General features: G+C 37.5%; 1 protein-coding gene across 4 annotated transcripts in view; it reads right to left on the bottom strand.

Moving 5' to 3' along the window:
* Positions 1–25,370, bottom strand: part of WWC3 (WWC family member 3) — a 107,467-nt gene that overhangs the window by 39,847 nt on the left and 42,250 nt on the right. For all 4 annotated transcript variants that reach the window (XM_086768155.1, XM_086768167.1, XM_086768162.1 and 1 more), the window contains exons 2-8: positions 25,070–25,179; positions 20,068–20,271; positions 17,375–17,451; positions 15,201–15,280; positions 8,766–8,895; positions 3,644–3,793; positions 170–246 (exon numbers count right to left, since the gene is read on the bottom strand). In XM_086768155.1, the coding sequence (XP_086624281.1) occupies positions 170–246; positions 3,644–3,793; positions 8,766–8,895; positions 15,201–15,280; positions 17,375–17,451; positions 20,068–20,271; positions 25,070–25,179 (828 nt within the window). The remainder of the gene's footprint in view (positions 1–169; positions 247–3,643; positions 3,794–8,765; positions 8,896–15,200; positions 15,281–17,374; positions 17,452–20,067; positions 20,272–25,069; positions 25,180–25,370) is intronic.

Raw genomic sequence — 25,370 nt, forward strand, 5'->3', positions numbered from 1 at the left:
TACTCAATAGTAAACAGATTAGTCTTCCTAAAAGACAGTTCAGCTAGGAGGCTGGTTACAGCTCTACTTTAAAAAAACTTTAATCACAAGAGTAAAAGCTAAAATTATAAAAAAAAAAAAAAAAAAACCAAAAAAAACCCCACACACCATCAGATTTATCTTTAATTACCTTTTCTTGGCCTCTTCATATTGCCAGTTCAGTCTTACTTTGTCTACAAGTCTTGTTTTGTCATCAAACCCAAACTTCTGCAGAGTTGAAGAAAAAAAGCATAGGAGAAAAGAGAGGGAGAAACAAGATTTTAAAAACACTCTCACAGTAAAGGAAGGGATAAATTAGTCTCCCTTACAATACTCACGAATAGATCTCAATGCTTTAAGTAATAACATAATCAAAATCAATTTTACACTTTAGAAATACAAAACTCATTTACTGCTAAAAATGCAAAAGATAAACAAGCCCTTTCAGTAAGTTATGATCCTGGAAATCAAGGGTTAGCAAATAGAATCACTTATGAATCAAAGCTTTTCAACTTTATCCAAGCCTAAAATACAAAGAGTACTTTTAATTGAAATATTTTACTATTTGATGCAGCTATTTCATTGATAGTTTAATTAGAAGTAATTCAGATTACATTCCCTGCAGTGTGATGTGTTACCCAGCACTGACATCATTAGTGTATTTTAAATAGTATTACAAAAACATCATCTGATCCTTGGACTTGTCGTACAATAAGCATTTATGCTAGAACTCATACTGTATACTGTCCGGTTTCTACAGCAACTTCTCTTCATCTCAGGGCATCAGCAGTTCCCCTCTTCAGATGTCTGTGCACGGTCTAATGGTTAAAATCCAAGTGTCTAAGTGCATGGCTGCATCTCTGGATTTCCCATCTGACTGCTGCTTTCACTCTCTCCACCACCAGACGTGTAAAAAAATCCGTCTCTTATCTACTCACATTCCACTACTAATAATTCAGGAAAACAAATAACATCATTATGTATTTTATTTTCCTAACAAAAAATCTATACCTGATATACACTTTTCAGACTATACTTGGCCTCTCTTGAACAGCACTCAATGTGTATTGTGAATGGGAAAAAGCCCCTATTTTCCTCTCTATAATTCATTTTGGAATTCAATAATCACATCCACCACCAGTCCAAAAGATGACATCCCAAAGGCACCATCTACCTAACACACTGAACGACAGCCCAGCGCTAGCTAAGTTTTCAGATGCTTTAGGAGCGTATCTCCTTATCTGTAGCAGCCCTCTGCAGACACCCAACTTGGCAACTAACTAGTCTTCAGAGAAAAAAGACAACAGAGAAGAAATGCGATAATTAAAGTCAATGACCAAAAAGTTACATAGTTCAATAAAAATTTCTAGCCTAATGTGGAGTAACATCCAACTACAGTACTACAAACCACAAACAGGTTGTCTTATTGCTTTGTTGTCAATCTCCTCCACAGAAGCAAGTGTTTTATTGCTCAAGAACAGCTAGATTGCCATAGTGCAAGCCAAACTTTTACTATTTGGAACACATCATTTCTTTTACACAGAACTATTTCCAAGGAATGCTAATATGTTCTTCTCAAATATCACATTTAAAGGCATATTTGAGCATAAAGGTATGACAGACTAGATCACAAGTTTTGTCAGTTTTTAATACAAATACTTCGGGACTCTAACAAATACTTCACTTATCTCGGACAGAGGAAAGGAACAGAGGTCTATCCTACATCTTTGACATGCATGAATAGGTTCAAGGACATCTAACAAACTTAAAGGTGTACAAGTCCATGGGATCTGATGAGATGCATCCACAGGTCCAGAGCTAACTAGTGGACGAAGTTGCCAAGCTGCTGTCCATCATATTTGAGAAATCGTGGCAGACTGGTGAGGTTCCCGCTGACCGGAAAAGGGGAAACATAACCTCAATTTTTTTAAAAGAGAAAAAAGAAAGACCTGGGGAACTACAGGCCAGTCAGTCCGACCTCTGTGCCTGGCAAGGTCACGGAGCAGATCCTCCTGGAAACTATGTTCAGGCACACGGAACATAACGAGGTGACCGGTGACAGCCAACACGGCTTCACTAAGGGCAAATTATGCCTGACAAATTTGGTGGCCTTCTGTGACGGCGTTAGAGTGTTGGTGGATAAGGGAAGAGCAACTGACACCATCTACCCAGACGTGTGCAAAGCATTTGATGCTGTCCCACACGACATCCTTATCTCTAAACTGGAGAAACATGGATTTGTTGGATGGACCACCAGGGGGATAACGAATTGGCTGGATGGTCGCACTCAAAAGAGTTGTTGTCAATGGCTTGACGTTCAAGCGGAGATGAGCGACGAGTGGCATTCCTCAGTGGTTGGTATTGGGATCAGTGCTGTTTCACATCTTTGTCGGTGAGAGGGACAGTGAGAAAGAGTGCACTCAGCAAGTTCGCCAACACCACCACTGTGTGGTGCAGTCAACATGCCAGAAGGTAGGGATGCCATCCAGAGGGACCCTTACAGGCTGGAAAGGTGGGCCCATGAGAACCTCATGAAGTTCAACCAGGCCAAGTGCAAGGTCCTGCACATGGGTCAGGGCAATCCCAGACACAAATACAGGCTGGGTGGAGAATGGATTGAGAGCAGCCCTGAGGAGAAATAGTTGGGGGAACTGGTGGACAAGAAGCTCAACAAGAGCCAGCAATGTGTGCTTGCGGCACAGAAGGCCAATCACACCCTGAGCTGCATCAAAAGAAGCATGGCCAGCAGGTCGAGGGAGGTGACGCTACCCCTCTGTTCCGCTCTGGTGAGACCCCACATGGAGTACTGCATCCAGCTCTGGAGCCCCCAACACAAGAAGGACATGGACCTGTTGCAGTGAGTCCAGAGTAGGGCCACGAAGATGATCAGAGGACTGGAGCACCCTGTTCCTATGAGGACAGGCTGAGAGAGTTGCAGGGGGGGAGACCTTATAGCAGCTTTCCAACATCTGAAGGGGGCCTACAAGAAAGCTGGACAGCAACTATTCTATGATACTATGAACGATGATGACAAGTATGATAAAAACAACATTAAAAAAGAAAAAAAAAAAAAAAAAAGCACCAAAAAAAAAAAAACCCAACCAACAAAACATCCGTCACTACTACCAAAATACTAACATCACATCCTGCTGCACAATCAGGTCTCTACTGCAACTTCATGCTGGCTAAAATGTTTTCTTCCTTGCTGTATCATTATAAGTATCAGTAAGTTAGAGAGAAGAGAAGAGAAGAGGTCCATGGACACCTCAGCAAGAGCCGTTACTCAAAGATGAGCCCACAGTCACCAAAGTGATGATGCAAGAAGGGCTCTGCCAGGCTGGTTGAATCCGGGAGCTGATTTTTCCTAGCACTGCCCTGCAAGCACGCTGCTACGCCCCTGTGCCACACTTAAGTAGCAGAATTGCAAAGCCCAGCACTCACGAGTGCCATTCACATGCTCTGGAAACAATAAGCAAACGCAACTCCCTTGCCACCAATATTGCTTCGGATTTTTTGTTCTGCTGAAGCCAGTACCTCTTAAATTAAAACAAAAAATAATGATGTATCACTATGGTACAAAAGCAGCTTATTTTCTACACCAAACGTCTCGCATAGGAACACATACCTCTCCAGTGATGTCAGTTTGAGAACAAGCATCGCAGTGTTGTTGAGGTAAACAGGAGTCGCTGAACGAAGTAGAATTGTGCTGGAGATCCTGCAGGGAATCTGTAATACAACAGCTATTCCTGAATCCATCTGTTAACTTGGCTAGGCTCTACAGGAGAATAGATTTAAAAAAAAAAAAAAAGAAAAGGAAAAAACCTTTATTTTATTAACAGAAAACAAAGAAAAAAAATTATATTTTAAAAAATATGACAGGCATCTTGCCTACAAACACCTATTTACAGAAAGTAAAATTCATCGTAGTGTTACTAACATCCAGAAGCTTTGCTTTGAAATAAACCTTTCCTTTTAAAGGAGTCATCTAACAGTAAACAAAATTTAAATCACTTGTTTTAGATCTATGAATGTTCTAGCTTTTGCATGGCTTACACAGTTCTTTAAATCTAGCAGCTGTCAACTTTCAGGTTAGCTGATAGGCAAGACAAATGTGATTCACTTGCCCTTTTGCCATCTTCTGCACAGGTTACATTCCTTGGCCGCTACTGCTATTACATCCAACTTGATGAATACCTTGTATTGATTGTATTTTTATGACAGCTGATTTCACCCTTGTGCTCTCTTACCCAAGGTTCACATAGTTAAGGGATATTTTACACTTTGGGTTAAGCAAGGGACATCTCTGAGATGTCTAGACTATGACACAAACTGTGAGGGTAAAGCAGAGACCTCAAATAGTCTTTAAAGGGAAAAGGGAGTAAGAAAGAATCACACAAAATAACAACAATAACTTGTTTGACAATACAAGCTTGGTCAGCAGGCTATTAAGATTCCTTTAAAAAGATAAAATTGTTATTATTGCTTTTATTTTCTGATTGTGCATTCTCTACTTTTCAAAAACTACAGATAATGTAGTACCAATAACAAAACCACTGTGTAGATTGTGCTCAGATTGATGACAGAGACACTAAGCATTATGCATCAAAACAACATTAAAAAAAGAAGATATTAAAAAATTGAATTCTGTCTCTTGACCAGAAGATAAAGGACAATCAAATTATGTGAAAAAAACTATCAGAAATTTGAAGAGTTGTATCAATTTATAAATCAGAACATAATCAAACCATTTCTAAAAATACACATTAAACCTCTCAAAACTGCTTACTTCAGTGCCTAAACTACAGAATCAGAGACAAATCTGAGGTACTGCACTGGGAAAAGTTTGGCCCTCAGGAATCTCGGTGGCTCTGACAATTGGTGATTTGTAACAAGTCCCAGTCATTGTCTATATCTAATTATTACCAGGAGATTTCTCCGTTTTCAAAGTTCAGTTTAAAAAGGATAACAAATCAATGCTGCTTTTTCTTGCAAAAATTAAACTAATGGAGTCAAGAAGACAAACCTGTGTGTAACAGTGACTGGTTGCTGCTCACAGGAACAACAAGGCCACCTTCAAGATGAAGGTGTCTGGTTTCAGAGCCCAGGAAGCATCCACAGGAACTGCAGCAGGCAACTAGCCAGAAAAAAGCAGCTTTTTCTGGTGGCCTCCATTTCCATCATACATGGTCCATCCCTTTGTTCTCATTATATACACAAACACCAAACAGGTCCGCTTCCCAGTAAAGCAGAGCCAGTCATATGAACAAACCTGAGGATTCAGAAAGCCTGAGGTTTCTCCCAAATAAGCTATGTCCTATCTGGCACCTTTGGCTAACACATATATGTTACAGGCATACGTAACACCAAAGATCCTGATGCCAGAACTTAAATCTAAACTTCTGCCTGTATTTCAGCTATTTTATGCACACCTGGTGTGGTCCTCCAGCATCTCCCTGGCAGGTAATGAAGGGCTGCCAGCTGCTGGTTAGGCTTCCCATCCAGGTACAGTTACAGAATCCTGGATACTACTTTAAAGTTACATAGCATTTGGCAGGTGGCAATCACCAAGTAGCATCACCTTAATCTACGTGTATAGGTGACTATGCTCTCAGGTAAACACATGCTTTGAGTCCTTCTAGTTGGATGAGTGAAAGCACAGCCTCCAGCAATCCTAACACAGGAAATTACAACCTGAGTTAACATACTTTTAGACAGAAACAATTTACATAAACTGTCAGGAGTAATATCGTCCCCAGATATATCGAGAAGGCATCCTTTATTTGGAGTTTATGGATTGTTTATGGCAACCCCACAGAAACTGCCAGACCAGGCTATTGTGTGGATGTGAAATTCTAGGCACATCAGCCCAAATCTACACAAAAAGAGAGAAATGAACACTGTTTTTTCAGCACTGATCTGCTGCTATTTGATTTGGGAGCTCTCTGTCACATATAGTTTCAGTGCAGTTCCTATATAACCTATTTAGTCTATTTAACTGCTAAGGAAAAGAAAGTAAAAGGAAAAAGAAAAAAAAAAGCCCACACACAAAAAAAACAAACAACAACCCAAACTCCAATGCTTCCTAAGGATAAAGGATAACATTTTAAAAGCATATGCACATACTGGAACAGAAACACAAGTATAAAAGGAACGGAGAGGGGGAGAGAGACATGCACGGTGCTTTCAGGAATCTAACCATGCACCTTGATTACTCAATCTTATGTAAAAAGTTGGCCCACTTTTTTGGAGCAGTGACACTGCATATTTGGCTTTATTTCTAACCCCAGCACCCTGTTAAAATGTGACCACCCTCTCCTTCCCTCATCAGCCTTCTCTCCCACACAACCCAATCCAATTATCATATTTCTATGACAGTTACAATTTTCCAAGCACCTACACAAGACTGAGTCACTTCTACTATGTTTAGTTCTGTTGCTTACACTGGCCAGATTCAAATTAAGAAATAGTAAGAAATTATCTATTTCCTTTCTCTGAAACAAATCCCCAGCTGTTTACACAATACTTCAAACTCCTCTATAAACAGCTTTCAAAACAAAAATGTTTTCATAAGAAAGTTCATCTTCCCAACAATAGCTTTAAATGTAGCATTTTCAAGGACAAATTAATTTCAAAATAGACAGGAAATTAAAAATAAAATTCTGAACTCATTAAGAAGATACTTAAAATAGACTTGCACTTGCTTGTCAAAGCTAAATAAATCTCTAACAATTATCTTCAACTAATTATAAAAAGGCAAATCACAGAAATGTTTGGCAACATCGAAAGTAATTTAATTTTTTTTTTTTTAAATTAAAAAATATCAGGAAGAAAGCTGGATATTTTTGCAGAGTACAGTAAGTTGGCAGAAATACACAATTGTTACAATTGCAGATCTCGTGAACTATGGCATTTAATCTCTTATTACAATGGCAACAAAACATGCGGAATTGTTTTGCATGCTAGGCCTGTGTGGAACAATTATTTTCTAGATTCTTCTGGACTATATGTCTATTACTGGACACTATTACAACACATTGTCATTAATTACAAAAATGATACCTCCTAGACTGATATTTCCTTTATGTCACGTAGACCCATGAAGAAGGATGGCAATACTTTTCATTTTCACTTCTGTCTTGTGCAACCTCTATGTCCTGGTGCTGCCAGCATTGCCCAATCCTTGATGCTAAGTTTGATCCTAGACTTCTAATACCCTCAATGCTGTATTTAAAGAAACTGCAAGTGCACTTAAAGTTGGTTTAACAGATATGATTTTTCAAGGCATCTCAATATTTACAGCTGGATTTAGTGCCACTAAGGACTGAAAATGTAAAGAAAAAGGTGGAGGGGGCAAGAGGGAGGAAGTCTAGTGCGGGAGTGAAAACAACGCCAGTAGTTAAGCTGCTCCAAGATCTCACAAACAAGTCTTTAAAATACCAGTTAGTTTCCTAAAATGTGCGTCACTGCATCCACGAAGAACTGCCTTTCTAATCATTTCTTGCTAGCCAGGCATGTGGAAGACTGAGAATCACTTTAAAACTTGGCCAACACAAAATATCAAATATGTTAAAAGTTGCCAAGGCAGAAACTTTTCATACTGACTTAAGTGTTCTCTCTACTTGAACAAGGATTTGCGGTCCATCAGCTGACCTTTGGGTAATGCTTTAGAGATGGAATAATTGTATAACTATGGAAATTCATTATTTGTAGATTACAAGCTACCCGTATCATTTAACAATAAAAAATACCAATGAAACACTACTGCAGAGAAAACAGAAAGAAAATGTTTGAATGGCAACATTAATTTAAGTACAGTCCCAAAACTTTAGGTAATAAAGATGGATTTTTCCATACAACAGCCTGAGGACTGGGTAAAGAGAATTGTCCTTGTCATCCCTCAGTATCTGCAGCATATTTGGACAAGCTATGCCTAAGTCCCTGTGGTGGCCAAGGCTCATGGCTCTTTGATCAAGCTCCATCACGTATATAACACAGACATAGCAACTGAGAGCTTAGAGCTGAATGCAGAATCCATTCAAAAGTTAGATCACTACTCAGGCATGTATCTCACCTCAATCTTCATCTTCTTTATAAAATAATCTAAAGCGTGTACGATGGTTTTTGTATACATTATATTTAATCATACTCCTTGAGGGTTTTATGAGAACATTTGAAATTAATGTGTGTCTTTATACGGGTATTTAAGAGGAGTTTGGGGCAAGAAGAGAACTGCCAAACTGTGGCACAGTGACAGAGATCCAGTTTTGTGAAATGCTTATAAAGAAAAAACATGGTAGACAAACTGGTAAACATTTTAGCACATGAATTCTCAGTCTTACTTCATTATAGGTAATACAAGGAGACACCAAACAAACGAAAAACAAATACCGTAAAACTGAAAGATATTTTTTTAAATGCAGCATAATTACTCCACAGCAGTCCTTGACATAGTTAGCAGCAAGAGAAAGCTATATTCAATAAAGACATCGATCTAAATGTAAGCATAGTACATTATCTAAGATAAAAATACGAAACACATATGAAGTCTTACGTTCACAGCAGAGACAATTAATACTTACCTCTTTTGAGCTGCCCGCTATTGGCAATTATCAAACAGAAAAATCAGTTTAGGCCACCCCACTTCCTTATCTTAACTTGGTAACCCCAATGCAATCACAAACAAAAAAAAAAACCAGAGGTAGGTTATTACTTTTTAGCAGTTATTTGTTCAGTAGCAAATTTTTTACCTGCATAAGGTCCTGCCTTTCTTTTTCACCTGTGCATATAGCTTTCTTTATGGTTCGAAGTTCACTCATTATAGCCTGTGCTTCATCCAGTCTATAGTTTGTATGAGCACTTGACATCTTACGATCAATCCTGTTGAAAAAATTAAGATAAGTTCAGGAATTTTCACATAATTAGAAAGAGCATAGATGTTTTGAGACCTCTTGTTTAATCATGTACCAAACAATTTCAAGGAATAGAATGATACTCTACTTGGAATTAACACAGCACTCAGTGCCTAGTACGCTCTAAAGATAAAGCAATGCAGTTATCTACCCAGATTCTGCAGAACCAACAGATTTTCTGGTTTTAGTGTCCTAATATAGAGCTTACTGACAAGCAATGTCTGTGGGCTATTTCCCACAACAGAACTAAAAATCAGTCTAAAACTAACCTACACAGTAATAACTCAAAAGATAAAGATACTAGCAGTCTAGGTGTCACATTCCCATGCAGCACTGCACATTACAACATCTCTTCCAGGACTTCTATCTGATCTTGTTTTAGAAGTTTATAACAAAGTAATTCCATTTTCTTGAGAAGAAATTTTTACTTCCTAAAATTTTATTGCAAGTGATTTCCTGCCACTATGGGCATCTGAGTATCTTTTCTAGAAGATATCATTGACCCACACTAAGGAAAATCATATGGGACCATCCCAGAAGATTTCAAATGGAAACTCAGCAAGGAGCAAAAAATGCTACCCACTACATCAGGCAGAAGTACTCCTAATGTTCCCACCTTGACATAAAAATCTCTCATGTTGTCTTAAGTGAGACATCTATTGTCTGAGTTGTCAACTTTTTTTTCAAACACTTTACAATAGCAATGGACAACAGATCAGGGTGCAGAAGCCTAGTCCAGCATACTATCGTGATTGCTTTGATTTATAGATAAAGAACAAGACAGACTCTGCAAAACTTAGTGGAAGGACCATTTGGTCTCGGATTTATAACGAACAGCTATGGGATTTTAACAGGCTACCCACAGCAATTAGTGAAAATTGTGTTAAATTCCTGTTAAAAAATATTAAAACCTCAATTTTCCTTTTAATCTAGCATAGAAAGTGTGTACATAGAAAAAAGGTGGTATGTGCAATGGTCCCTAAGACACATACCATTACCAATGCTAAAAATGAACATCTCAGGATAAGGTGTCTCTGGTTAACAGAATTAAAGATAAAACATACATTAGTCATTACACAGGACATCAGATTATAAAAAGATGTAGTAAGAGCAGGTATGCTAGACATATATGACAAGAATACTCAAACTATATTTAAAATATTGAGAATAACTAAAAGTTTCAAGGTCGGTATTATATTAAGCTAAGAGTGTCAACAAAACTCATTCAGCCTGTTCTGTCAGTTAAACAAAATCAGTGAAATTCCACTTGCAGCAGATGACTTGCTTTAAAATTAAAATATTAAAATGAAAAATCAAAAGACGAATTAAAATCATGTGGTTTTATTGTGCAGATCACAATATACAGGAAAAACACACAGATTGAGTATTTATGGTTTGAGGTTTTTTGGGGTTTTTTTCTGACCCTTCCTGCTTTTGAAGACAACACAAGAGAAGCCTGAACCTCAGCTTTCAACTGAAAACGTTGCATAAGAAAATATATAAGTTTTGATGATTTTTGGTTCAAGAACGAGAAAGGACTTAAACGTCATGCGGGTTAATGTCAGGGGTTTTTGTTTGGTTGGTTTTAAGACATTTACTTGAGTCTTCACTAATTTTTAGTTAAAGTCCTGAAAAAAAATAGATAAAACTATGGTAAAATACTTAATCCAATTCACTAAAAACTTAATGAAAAAAGATAACATGGTTTTATCTGAAGGTTACATTAATGTTAAGAACAGATTCCATCCAAATATTAGACCAGAAAATGCCTCCTACTCAACTGCTTATTATACTGTTTGCCAGGTCCAAGGTGGCATTTCAGGAAAAGGAAATTATTTAATTTCAAACAGATTTTTGTCCAGTTACCCACATATTCCTGTTCCTGGACGTCACTTTGGAGCCCAACTTATGAACTGCTATTTGTTTAAGGAAAGAATCAGAAAAGTTTCTACTGCCAGAAATATTTAAGATTAAATCAGTATTGCTGTCAAACCAAATTGATTTAAGCTTCTTACAAAAATACTTGATATTTATTGTCTGCTGATTTTCTTTTCCTCTTCTCATAAAGGTCTAGTTTTGAAAGCCACAAAGGTAACAGGAATCTTCCATTTTATTAATGGAAAACAGCATCATAGAAATACAGATTAGACATTTGTATGAATAGGGAGAACATTCAACTAATACAGAAAACTATGAATAAAATATACTTTCTCTGAGGAAGATGTTTCTAGGATACACAGACTATTAATACACTTGCAACTAATTTCAACTCTACGGGGTAATTTCTCTGTTCCTCTGTTTTTCTCCATATGCTTTCAAATACACTACTCTCCCACCCTCTACAAAGCACAGGTCTGTATTTGAGTTAAAATCTACTTATAAAGCTTTTGTCAGGTCTCGTATCCTCTCAACTAGTCTGTAGCTACAAATTGTTTAGCCAGCCCTAATTCCCTGTCTCTCCCAACTTCTCTCAGTGTTCACTCTGCTCTCGCAGCCAACTGGCCAAGTTTTCACTTCCTTTTTGCTAAATGTCTTCTTCCTCCAAAATTCCTGCCTGTGAGCAGAAGGGTCACTGAAAACACAGGGGACGAGGAACTGTTCCTCGTTCTCAGTCCCTCTGCCACGGGGTCAGAGGAAGAAGTTTGTTTCAGGAAAGGCTCATCTTTAACCCTGTAACTCTGGACTGTGACAACATCAGCCACACCGCAGGGCAAAGGTGCCTGTGGTGGCCAAGGAACACTGCCAATGCAGAGTGGGATCTTTGCAAGCTTTAAACGGTGAGTTCTAGAGAGTCTCCAGTGGGCAAAGGCAGACTGTGATGTCCAAAGGCTTATCACAGCACTGCCAAATTTGAATGAAATTGTAGAAAAAAATACAGCCCTAACAAAAAGCTGCAGCACTACAAAATTTAGAACTCTGACTGTACTGGAGTTGTTGAGCTATTAAAAAAAAAAAAAAAAAAAATCAATTCTCTCTCCACCCAATAAAACCCCACTTTTCTCTTGTTGTTTCGTAGTTTTGAGGGTTTGTTTTTTTTTTTTCTCCTCAAAGATGGCTAAGCCATTTTACTGAAATTAAAAAGAATAGAAAACAAAACACAGTCCAAGGCAGACACTGTACATGGAAAATGTCAATGCAAGAGATTCATGTTTACCAAAGGCATCTGAATCAGACAGCAACATACAATAATGGAAATGCTGAGCAATCTAACCACCCTCACCACAAAATTTGTCCCTCCTCTGAGAGTTATACCCAGCAGAGGTTGCAGAGGGAGTTGTGCACAGCAGCAGGTTCTGATACCTACTTGCAATGCCATTCTGGTCAGACTTTCAAAGGAAACATTTAGCCAGATGTAAAGCCCAAAGTGTGACAGCTCCTAATACTGCTCTTGGCTTGTACTTGAAACAAAGCTGAGAACATGGCTTAAAAACAGCTGAACAGGATGCATGCCATTCTCAGTTTGGCAGTTACTTGGAGATTTGACCTAGCAAAAGAATGAAGAAAAATTATCCAGATCAAAAATTTAGAAAAGGTAACAAAAAGGAAAAATGTCTGAGATTTAAGGGGGCATTTTTGGTTTGGTTTTTTTTGTTTTGTTTTGTTTGTTTTGTGGTTGTTTTTTTTTTTTTTTTTAAAGGGAGTGGAGGGGGGAAATCACCGAATTTTTGTTTTAAAGAAGGAGCAAGGAGTTTGAGTTTCTTTTCAGACAGCACCCTAACTTCATGGATAAGCAAGAAGTAAAATACCTCAGCTTTGGTACTTGACTTGAGTGATCCTTTATTCCCCGACAAACACAAGGAGTAGTAGTTGAGAAACTGCCCAGGGAAAACCTAGAGTACAGTCAGGCTGTAGCCTGCTGACTACAAGACTAGGCTAGAGAAACTTCTCTCTTCAGTTTTTACTGAAGCATGAGTACTCTCCAAATGGCTCACTTCCTACTAGAAGTAAAATACTCAAAAGAAAGTACGCATCTCACCAGAAAGGCAATTAAAAAATTACTTTAAAACACAAAACAAAACAAAACCCACAAGCCTCTGGTTCACAAATGAAGAAGTCACTGCAGAGTAGAGCTCAGCAGGGCACAAACAGTGACAGAAATTCACTGCAACCCCAGATAACACACTGGCAAAATGTTTTCCCCAGCTTCAGCACACAGTAACAAATGCCATCCAGTGCACCAATGGAACAGAGAGTGACTATAGTAATAACTGCAATGAGAAGCACCGAAGCACTGAGTTGTCATGCTTGAACTTTTAAATGACATGAGTGACCACTGACTAATCAGATATGCTTCAAACTAATTTGTCTCTTGAATGTCTCTCCTATACCCCCATCCTGGAGTAAGGGCAACTTCACTTGGGCTGAAATCCAAGACTAACATTTGTATTCTTAATCATCAGCAGACTTTACTTTTCAAAAAGCTGCACTACTTTGCTAGACTATCTTAAATGACTTATATCAATTAAAACAATCTTGAGTTTCAAATGGCCTTCAAATACTTTCTTCATCCTAGTCAAGTGGTTAGTCCTTTTATAAAACGATTGAACATATATCCTTGAAATAACCCAATAACCAGGAGAGGGGAAAAATATAAAGAAAGTAGAAAAGGCAAGGCAATTCCTACTCACTTAAAGAAAATATGATTAAGAATCTTAAGATAAAATAGGTTTTGTTCTGTACTGCTCACGTTTCTAGGCCATCATCCTAAAATGTTGACTATACCTAAAACATTACTTAAAATATTTTCTGTTTCAATATACCAGGTGCTTTATTTTACTAATTTTCAGTTAATACCAAACAGTAGCAATTCTCATAACAACCTGTAAATGGTTTGTTTAATCAATAAAAATATATTTATGTCTGAAAATGATTACATTATATCTGCCAATGATGGATTTTAGTTGAACAAGTTTTCTTCTCCGAAGCTTTTAAAATGCATTATAAAACAAAGACTTTAGTATGCTTAAAAAAAAAAAAAAGAAAGAAAGAAAGAAAAAAAAAAGAACCAATAGGAAGTGCATAGGTTATTCCCTCTGCTTTAAAAGTAAAATCTGAGTATCTCCCTTTGTAATGTTTTGTTAACATAACACCAATCAAAATCAAAGTTAGAAAATAAGTAACCTAATTGCTCCAGGATTCCTGGAACTTTGCCAGGATTCCTTAAGTGAAACTGTGTGCCCACACTTTGCAGCACCAGTGCAATAAAACCATACCTTCAAAATATTTCCACAGTACTGTACTGATGCTGCAAAACACATTAGACGTGCAACAGTTCCAATGTTTTCAGGAAGCGCCTGCAGTTTGTTCACATGCATGCTGGAAAAACGGCCAAGACTTCTAAATGCATGGCCACAAGAGCTGTTCAACACGTGGCCTAGCCTCTGGCCTTGCTGAACAGATCTGGAAGTCACAACCACCTGTATTTACCTGTCATCTTTTCCATGGCCTGGCAAACCTCTCTCCCTACCCCAATGGGCTTCCCGCACATGTGTTACATGTGTAGGCGACTAAGCAGCACACAGATGGAAGGCACTCAGTTCCCATCTGATGGCCCGCAGGAAGAGTGACAGGGAGAGGGTCACCACAAGAGTTCACAACCTTCACTACCACTGAGCACAAAGGAAACAGAGCATAGGCTGCCTAATAGCCCTGGGAGCAGTGGCAAACTGCTCAGAGCTACCTTTCCTCACCTCACAGGGAAGAGACAAGGAGTCACACTTACATGCACTCATTCTGCACATGTGCAACAAAATCCAAGGTCTCACAGACCATCAGATTTACAGTACACACACAGATCAGCTATACTGTGCAGATGAGATGGCCTGATTATCCGGTAAAAGGAAGAAGCAATGTTGTGCTGTACAGCCTTGGTACTGTTCACAGGAAGACTACCCTACTGCACGGTTCTTCCAGCTGTGCTCCAGACAGTAGATACGTCCAGAAAATGTTTGGAAAATATTTTTAAAATCTAGTTCCACCTCAACAACGTTTTTAGGAAGAGTTAAAGAACAAGGTTTATAAAACTGCTTTTGCATGTGGATCTATGAAATGACTATTCCAACCAATTCCGCCCAACCCTTTTTTCATCAATTCACACTGTTCTCACCCTGCGTCACTACCGCAGCAGAAACTCTGAAGCAAAGCAATTAAGAGATTTCAACCTTTTTTTATTGTTGGCAACTGTTTTCTAAGAAAGTCATTCCAAGGTGAATAAAGTAAAGGGGGGGGGGGGGGGGGGGAAGGAGGTCATTCTCCCATAAACTCTTAACTTACTCTTGCAGAGTTTCCACTCCTTTTTCCTTATATTGCAGCTCCTGCTTCATCTGTGCCAATTCTCGCTTTAGCCTAGAAAGCTGAACATAGCAAAATAACTGAAAGTTATAATATGCAACAGATACGTTTATAATGAAAATAATTGTTTTTCAAATACAATAATCTTAAGTTACTTTAAGAAATTGGAAGTGATAATCTGCACTCCTTTTTTTTTTTTTGCTTTAAAATTTGTATTAAAATAACTGAAGACTTTCTGAAATATCATAAGACCCAATCAAACAGCAGTCACAAGTAGCGATGTCTCCAAAAACATATTTTTGTGGTTTTATGAAAACAGTTACCTGAGTAGGTTGGGCAGACCTTAGAAGAGCGCTATCAGCACCAAAAATGACCTGCAAAGAAATAGCTCCTTGCCCTCCAAAGCCGACAGAGAGGATGCAGGGGATTACAGACAAATCCGGGAACAGAGGTGTTTCAGTGTGTGGTGGTGACATGCAAGACTGAACTGAGAGCTCAAAGAGGGGCAGGGATGGAAGAAAAAAGCTCTCTTCTCAAGCTATCAAACTTGGTACTTTTTCTAAAATTTACCCAGAGCACTCTTGATTTTCACATTTATTTCCACAAATAAATGACAATACTACTACTAAAAATGAGCAAAAGGAAATTCCTACATATCTAGACATAGATTAACTTTGTCAGCTCTACTCCATGAGTGAGGGGCTTCACAGCAGTTCCAGGTACGCAAACCAGGACTGTCAGAGTTCCACCATTCTGCGTGGCCATCCTTCCCCATGCGTTCTTGCTCTTTCCTCAAAACTCATTGTACCAGCCCCTAAAAAACTCCTATACCTTCATGAACTCTTTCAACACTCACCAAAAGTAAAAGGAAAAAAATGCATCATTAATATCATGTATATAGACACTTTATAGTGCATTTTATTCTATTACCTGAAACAACTCAATGCCTAAGCACACGTTCAGTTGAACAGGTTATCCCTGTTACGTAGGAGATCATTTTTGGTTTAAGATGCAGGAACAGAGATATACAGTAACATAAATGAAGATCTTGTTTATTTTCTTGAAATATTATTTAAATAAATAAGGTTTATTTTCTTGTTTAGAATACACTGACATTTAGAGCACATAAAACAAGCAAACACTGGTCAGCATGCAGTACACATACAGATAGAACAAATGCCTTTGAAGGGTGGCGAACAGGATTTATTTTCAGAGGCATTCAAGTGAAAAGTGGTCACTACAACAAAAATGGAACAGTACCCTGCAAAGATAAGTATTTTTTATTTCTTTTGTGAGTCGAGTGCCTGGCAAGCTAAATCCCATTTTATCCATTAATAAAAAGAAATACACAATTTAGAAATAGGTTCTAGAGCTTAATATTATAAACTGCTTTTTGTAATTGTTTATGACTGCTGTATCAATTTGCTTGAAAACAATGCGCAGACTTTAATTCTTTGCTACAGCAGCATGGGAGAAATTCAGTAAGTCAACTATTCTTCCTTCAGCAAAGACAGTACCAAAAAGCATGAGTCTAGTTTGAGGGGGGAAAAAAAAAAAAAAAAAAAAAAAAAAAAAAAACACCACCATTTTTATTACAGAACTGCCTATCACTGTCAGAATGCTTGAACTCCCTTGCCTTCATAGAGGAACCCTGGCCAAATCAGCTAAAAATTTCTATTTGGCCAACATATCTACTGAATTGTGAACAGATTTCCAAATAAATGGCTAAATCTAGAGTTCAACGACATCCATAGAACCCCAATGAAAATGGGTAAATCGGAAAATACGAAGACAGTGGGTTTGAACTGCACTTAATCAAGAAAGAATTTGGCTGCAGAGTATTTACTACTTGTGGCAGTTCACACAGAGAAAGCAATTTCTGAAAGCCTGGCTGAGTTTGCCTCTGACATCTGTGACAAAAATCTTTATGTCTGTAATATGGAAAAACCATTACTTTGCAAGTCACTGAAATGCAGTAAATATACACTCATTTTAATAGAACAAGAGGTCAGACTAGAAAAGCAGGTTTTAATATTATATTTATAAAAATGCATGAAACATCCAGTGTAAATGCTACAGTAAAAGAAAAACACATAGTCCCTCTCCCTTCGCTATGCCTAATTCATAGTTTTACAAAGTGAAAAAAGATTACTCACTCTGTCACGACGGCTGGCTATTTCTGCTTTAATCTGATATGGGTCATACTTGGTATTAGTTGAAAATCCAGAGAATGCTAAACAGATGGAAAACAGCATTTTACATCACTTTTTTTCTTCTTTAATACACTTGTTAAGACGTGGAACTACTTATTAGATCATTGCATTTATTCTTTGTGTTACAAGTCACTAAGTTTTAAAATAATCCTCTGTGCTAAAGTACAACTGAAGAATTACCTTTGGACTGTCTGAATTTTTTTTGTCCTGAACAACAACAACAAAAATTGTATATAGCAGCACTGCATACTGCCAAAAAGCAACCTGCTTCCATGACAAGATGGTGGCATTTACAGATGTAAGCAATTAACAATCACTAATTGCTTCCTAGGTATGTTAAATTACCAGTATGATAGAGACTAAAGTAACAAAACTGTTGTCAGAATAAAATTCAGCCAGCTACAGAGAAAAGTTGCATCCTAAAGCAACAGTGTAGGGAACAGGCATACACATCAACCTCTGGCACATGAGCTTTTAACACAGTGCATTTAGAGTCAGGCAATGATTTCAAGCTGTGGCATCATAAGCTAAAGCCCAGACAGATGAAGTAAAGGTCCTAGAGCACAGGCTGGGCAAGACCAACTGTGATTTATTGAGTGAGCCATTCACAGCAGCACCAGCCCACAGAAAAATGCCTGGTATGTGAGTGGATGGGGTTGTGCCGTTAGACCCACCATCCTTTTGTAGAGCTGAAGGCTGCTGTTTTGAAACTCGTATCTGTATCTTGCGTTGCACTGAGCCTTTTGACTCTCAAAAGAATACTGCAATGCCAAGGCCACATCAAGCGTGCAGGAACTTGCCAAAATGAGTAGTCACGCCTGGACTAATTCTCTAAATCTAGGATTTTCTATGGATTTATTTTTTTTTTTGGTAACAGTGTTGATCACAACTGAGTCACAAACTGCACGGGCACCTCCCTGCCAACCCACAACCACTGACCTCACACCACCTCCCACTCATGAGCACACGACACTGAGTCAATGGCAGCACCCACAAGCAAAGAGGAGGAAAACAGTTCGTGAAGTTTTAGTTCTTTTAACACAACAGATTGAAACAAGTGGTGGCAGAGGCAGGAACAGTTACAATATAAGCACCCAACTTTCGTCATCTAATTACACTTGAATGAGGAGCCTAAGATTTCTGCAAAATAAATGGAGAAGCAAGCATCCCAGAGTGAAGGAGTCAAACTAAAAAAAAAAAAAAAGTGGAGAAGCCTTGCGGAATCTTGAGTTGATAGCATGATTAATCCCCAAAGAGACTGACATTTTTTTAAATACATCATATGACTAATCAGCCCATCCCATTTTCTCAAAACAGATGCATACAACCTTAAACCAATACAAAAATATATTAACAGATCCGTAGAAAATTAAAATATTTTTTAACCTCAAACCAAGCGAAAGGTTTTATTTAAACAATTTTACAGTACCTCAATATCGATTCCACAGATATACCTAAAAAAAGACTACCAGAAGACTGAGAAACCTAAAAGTCAACGGACATAGCATTTGCATTCATGCTGCAGATAACCTCCACTTTTGTCACTTTCAGTCACACTTTGCTGTTGTTTCAAGCAACCTGTTTTTCCAAAAGCTCTAAAAGTATGAAAAATGGGTTATATTTTTCTAGTATATTATCTTCTTCAATAGAATTTTCTTTCTGTATATTCACCTCAAGTATTTCAACAAAGTATCCCACAGAACTACTGAAAGTTTTCAAAAAACAAAAAGCCCAAGACCCTAGAAAAGTATTGTAATAAATGGAAATTTAGATTTTATAAAATGTAAATATAATAAAATCAAATAAAATCATAAAATACTGATGACACCATCTTTTACCCTATTCCAAGTCTTTAAACAGTAAACACCTTAAACAATTTTTAAAAAATTATTTCTTAATAAGAAAAAAATTTAATCTTTCTTAATATTTCTTAAGAAAGACTAGTCATGTCTGTTCAGTTATGTCACAAACTAAATCACACAATTCTTGTTGAACCAGTCAATAGCCATGACAGCGATGCAACAACTTTAGATTTCAGAAAAAGTCTATCATCTACTCCAAGCTACCACAGACATCCAAAAAATGAAAAGGGCAGGAAATCAAGGCCCTACAACCTGCACCACTAGCATTACGATCAGAGGCTGGCATTCAAGAACGAGGTGCACTAAATGAAATACTACTTGCTACTTTGTGGTCAGAGGTACTCTTGACCATGATGCCTTGTCCCTAACTCTTTATAAAAAGCTGACAAACCAACCATGGATTTGTAGAAAGCTTTCCCTAAACTGATGGTTCCCCACAATGTCGAGGGCAGAATAATCTATGAATCTAGGATTGCAAGTAGGTGGCTGGTCCAGCAGCATTCAATCTTGTCTTTGTTTTGCACAAGGCATCACAAGGCTGTCTCCGAGACGGCCAGAGATGCTAGCTGGGATATATCCCTGTTAAAAAGCCGTGTTCTACTAGACCTAATAGGAAACTGAAGTCCCTGCAGGAACCAAAGGATACTGCCTCACTTCTGTAGTAAGGATCTTCATTCAAAGGAGAACCAGGCGACAGAAACACTTCACACTATTTCTTACACCACACGTTGTGAGAGCCAAGTGGGTAGATCAAGAAAAGACTAGTAAACTCACAGCTGGCATAAGAACGGCTGTCATCCTCACACATTTTGTGTAATTGCTGATATTCTTCTTGGGCTAGTTCAAAACGCTGCTGCTTTATTTGGTAAATCTCTTTCTTGGCATTGAGTGCCTCCTGGGCAACTATTAAATATTCCTTTAGCATGCGTTCCTGCTCCCGCCTCCATTGCTCCCTTGGGTCCTCAATTTGTGTGAGCTCTAAGGAGAAAAGCACAAAAAAAAAACCTTGTAAGACACTATCGCACAAAGTACAAATTATTTTGTTAAGGTCTGTTCTCAACTAGCACACCGAACACTAGAGTGCTCAAAAATCACTACAGCCTGGATGAGAAGGAAGGATGCAGAGTGGAAGAACAGGAAAAGTTCTTTCAAATATAAAAGGCATTTAAATGTGATTTTTTTTCTTTACCAACTAGAGCAAACCCAAAGAAAACAGTGTTTTGGCTCTAACCTTCCCTCACAGCCCAACCTGGAAATTCTGAGGACTACCTAAAAATTCAGAAACACATAGCAGAACAAAGGTATCCTAATGCTTAACCCAGAAGTCTATAAATGGTTGGAACAACCTTAAGATACTACATACAACTTCACAAGTATAATATCCTGAAATGTCAGTGACTACACATCTGTGTAATTAAGAAGAATAAAGTCATTCAACAGAAAAGTTAATATTTTATTCTCAAATCCATAAAAGCATTTAAAATGCTTCTTTTATTTTGTCTTAAGAAACAACACTATCATGCTTCGCCTTTCCAGGGTTCAGAACAATTCGTATTCAAATACAAATCAAAAATAGGTTTCCAGTACAGAATCTTTCCCATACATGCTGATTTTTAAAGTTATTACTGTACACCGACCTCTCTGCAGTTGCAAAGACATTTGAGGAGGACACATGCATTAAAATCCTAATAAAATCCTAATAAAATTGTTTCATTTGTTTTCTTTTTGTGGTGATGCTGGAGCTAGCAAACACGTTTTACATGAGGATGTCCATGTAAAGTCTCATGTCTAAATCAATATTAATTTCTGATGATTGAAGCTCTACTGGAAAGAAGTTGTTGCAGATGCAGTGTCAGTGTTTAAAGTAGTGGCAGAACCTGCAGCACAGACAGGATGCAAGCATCTAGTCATTTTTTCCAAACTTTGTTTCTCATGAAAGATGAAAGTCAATTACATTTTGTATTGATCTTGTGTACAGAATTCAGCATATTGGTGTCAGTGATGAAAAAAGAAACTATAAAAGATTGAGCCAAACACATTAAGAACTTCAATGGTATCAAGGTCATGCCAGCAGCTCTACCATTTGAAAGCCATCTGATAAGTATATAAACAAAAACATGAAGCTCATCTATGAACACTACTTTCAACAGATTTGTATATTAGGTTCCTAATAACCTTTTCTCTGAACAGCTGTAGCTTTTCTCTCCCCACAACTCCTCACATTGCAACAGTATAAAGATCGTGCCTATAGTTCTGCAATTTATCTCCAGATCCCAGGGACCCCTGATTTCCAGTATCACCTTCTGGTTCCAATGCCTCAAACTACCTCTGGAACTCAGGACAGTATACTTTATGGCTTGTTCCAGTCTCCATAAATTCTTCTCTGCATCCAGGACAAGCAAAAGAAAACAGAGTTCACATTGCAGCCCATCCTTTACTCAGGGCACGATAATTTGCAATGCTATCTCATCTGTCCATAAGCATTCCTGAAATCTGTGCAAATTTAGCGTTCCTAAAATTGCTAATATCCTATGGAAACTATGCAGAAATTAATTAATATTTATGAGACAGAAAAGCTGGATGCTAGTGTTTCTTTTTAAATAGGAAATTATTCATAACAATGAAAAATAAATTTAATAATTTAAAAAAATAATCTCATTAAACAGCCAAGCTAAAATGTTATGTCGCATCACACATTAAGCTTCTGAGGTCCTATACTACAGAGTAGTGCATTTCTTATCAAATTACTTCAGAAGTCTTCTGAAAAGCTAGAAACATTCTTCTGAGGCAGGAAACTTCTTCAGCACAGTAGTGACATTCTCTTCTTTTTAAAGTACAGAGGCTCCACTTTGCCCTGGATTTCTACACAAGTTTGCCATGTAACAACAAAACTAAAGTTACATTGTACAACAAAATTCTCATTTAAAAAAATAATAATTAAAAAAATACTACAGTAATTCAAGAACAACCCCAGACAAATGCAGAGAATACATTATTCTCCCACTGGGGAATGCCCAACTGGTTAAAGGAGACTTCAAAGGCTCCCAAGATTCCAAGGAGGAGGGAAAGGAATTCTGTGGCTGGCAGCCACCAAGGTTTTTAAGCAATGGCTGGACAAGAGCCAAGAGCAGCTTAGTAAGGGTGTCAACAAAGTACTGAATTTACAGAACAAGATGGAGATCAGGGTTGGAAACACCATTGAGATTTACAGAAGATTCCTCTGTTCCTGGGGTTTTTCAATACAAATGGAAAGTTATTGCCTAGAAATCTTTTTATTACTTTCTGGGTAAACAAACATTGCAAGAGGCTTGGAAAAATAAGATGTATTACTGTTTTCTTTTAAAAGGTGGAAGGGCAAAAAGCTTGAGATGGCGCACAAAGGGTGAGAGGTCCCTGCTAAACATAACTTCAGAGTCTCTTTGAATCTTCTCACAGTATTTCTTGAAACTGAAGCACTTCTGTTTTGTCGATTAAGACAGAACTCCAACACTGTATAAAGCATTTAACCCAGTCAACCACAAAAGTGAGCCTGAAAGTTTTCACGTGGAAGTTGCTCTTCCAAGTATTTCAGACATAGTTCAGAATACAACCTAAGGGGCTCATCTCAGAAAAACATTTCTTCAGTTCCGACATCATCTCTGCCATTTTTCTATGATGCACATGATTGTCTACTCATTAGTTCTCACTTCTACAAAGGAGGTTAATGCAGTCTTGATTGGTATCTTTGCTGTCCAATTTAAAACTGGACCGAGTATCCTAGTAATTTCTGAATAATGATTATCCAGCTATAATATCAACTCTGTCTTCCCTCTGAATATAAATCTTGCTTGTATACACAAGTACTGTATTAGCCTAAGGGTGACAAACCCATTTTGCTGCGATGGCTGAACTACCATTTAGGATAATATCTGTGGGCTGCAAGTAATTAGTTATCATGAAAGAGACAAATTTTGCAACCTTGTTAATTGCAGAATGATTCCTTTCACTCAGTTCAGCACTGGTCCTACAAAGTTTCTAACCCTCTGTTCATATATAACCTTTATTTAATTCTTAATACGATTAGCTTTACTTTCCCAGGCCAATTTATATTAATCTTCTCTTTCTGTGCCTTCCTGTTAAGCATTTGGGAATTTAATCTCTCTCTGCAAAGACTCTCTTCTACAGTTTTTGCTCTCAATTGCATAGAAAAAAAAATGCAAGCCAGACCTGACATGCCTATAATAATTAATATCCTCTCTGTAAGTTCAAACTTGATGTCTGTGGCAAAACAGCTAATAACAGAGACTGAAAACCAAAAGGGAGTGATCTCTTTTGTATGTGATGGTGATCATTATTCCTATCAAAGATGCCTATCGGTAGGATGCTGTAGTAGCTTTTTTAGTCACAGCATTGCAATGGGAGTTCATGTTCTACACATAATCTGTAGGGGCTCCTAAAGCCTCTCATAAAGTTTAAGAAAAAAAAAAGTTGACAATATCCTCCTTTGTATTTTTTTAATGTGTGTGTTCATGTCCATGTACATATGTTGGTGTAAGTGCACTCCATTACCGTACTCCAATGCAAGCGTCACTTTTCATTAAACTTCAACATTATCTAAAGTTACCATGACAGTTTAAATAGCAATCGTTAAGCTACCAGTTCTTTTAAACTGAGTTATTGTAAGAATTACCTAACAGTCTGTATTTACTGCCTTTCAATTGTCTCAGCTATCTATCCTTGTGATCAGTGCATTAACAGCTCTTTAAAGTTTATTATTTGATTTGTGATCTTTGTTAATTTCACAACAATAAGTGCCTGTGCGGGTCAAACTATCATGGGAACATTTGTTATTCTATTGTTGTTTTGGTTTGTTTTTTTTTTTAAATAAGTAACTGTGAAACCACAATACGCAAGTAATTCCAATGATGGCAGGAAGCCAAAAACTATTTCTACACTTTTATTTTTTAATTGACTAGATTTTAAGTAGATAGTATTGAAGTTGTTTTTGCAGATTATACTATTTACCATTGCTGTGATAGCCCATAAAACTACTTTCTTCTTTTCTCCCTCCCCGCCAACTGCTAATTCTCACAATATTAAAAGCATTCACTCATTGATGATAAGCAGCTTAACGATAGCAGCAGAACAGTAACAGCAGCAGTAGTACAAAGCTGTAAAGATAAGACTTTTTTTTTTTTAAAGTAGAACTGGCAAATGTGCCAGACAGCAGCAATATAAAGCTCAGCAACAGTCCAAAAGGCAAAACGTTAGAAATCTCTCCCTCTTAGTCTCCAAAAGGGACATCTGTTGTTTTGTTCATAGCACTTTGTACCGTATTAAAGCATAAAAACATACACTGCCTAAGAGAGGACGAGATTATTGTATTTCACAGAGGTTCTAATTCAAAATCAGCAATTCTCTTTCAGAATGTATTTTGTTTTTCAACACAGAAGAGTGAACTGTGGACGACTGGAAAAATGGGAAAAGAGTACAGCATGAAAAATCTTCTTAATTGACACAAGACAAAAAGCAGCAACAAAATTACCGATACTCCACAGTATGACAAAGCAAAACAAAACAGTTTTATACACTGTAACTCAGTCATAGATTGTAAAGTTCTTTACAAATGGAAGAAGGATTGTGCCCCCATTTGAAAGATGAGAAAACAGATACTTTATTACTTGCATGCACTTTCACACTGTAGTATGAGGTCCATAAATGGTATCAGAAACAAAGTTAGTATCATCAGTTAACATCAGCTTGCTAGATTCCTCAAAATAATCATACATCTACTCACGATTTATGTGGTCCATATAATAAACTCCAATCTGTTGATCGTAAACAGTTTCCCATCCTAAAGGAAGCTCATCACCGACACAGTCAGCAAATGTCAATGGCTTTGTAATCCTGTAAAAATAAAAATAATATAAATAAATACAAAAGGGTGCAGAGTTTATAGCACAGTGAATGTTATTACATATTTTGAAGATGCCTCTATCATCTGATCAGAAACTAGTTATGCTGCTTAGGAATGTCCTAATAATTACAAACATAGGAGTTTCAAAATAAAATTTCATTTAAATATGCTGACAGATACT

This window comes from Chlamydotis macqueenii, chromosome 1 (assembly GCF_036417535.1).
Source record: "Chlamydotis macqueenii isolate bChlMac1 chromosome 1, bChlMac1.mat, whole genome shotgun sequence".
Classification (NCBI taxonomy): domain Eukaryota; kingdom Metazoa; phylum Chordata; class Aves; order Otidiformes; family Otididae; genus Chlamydotis; species Chlamydotis macqueenii.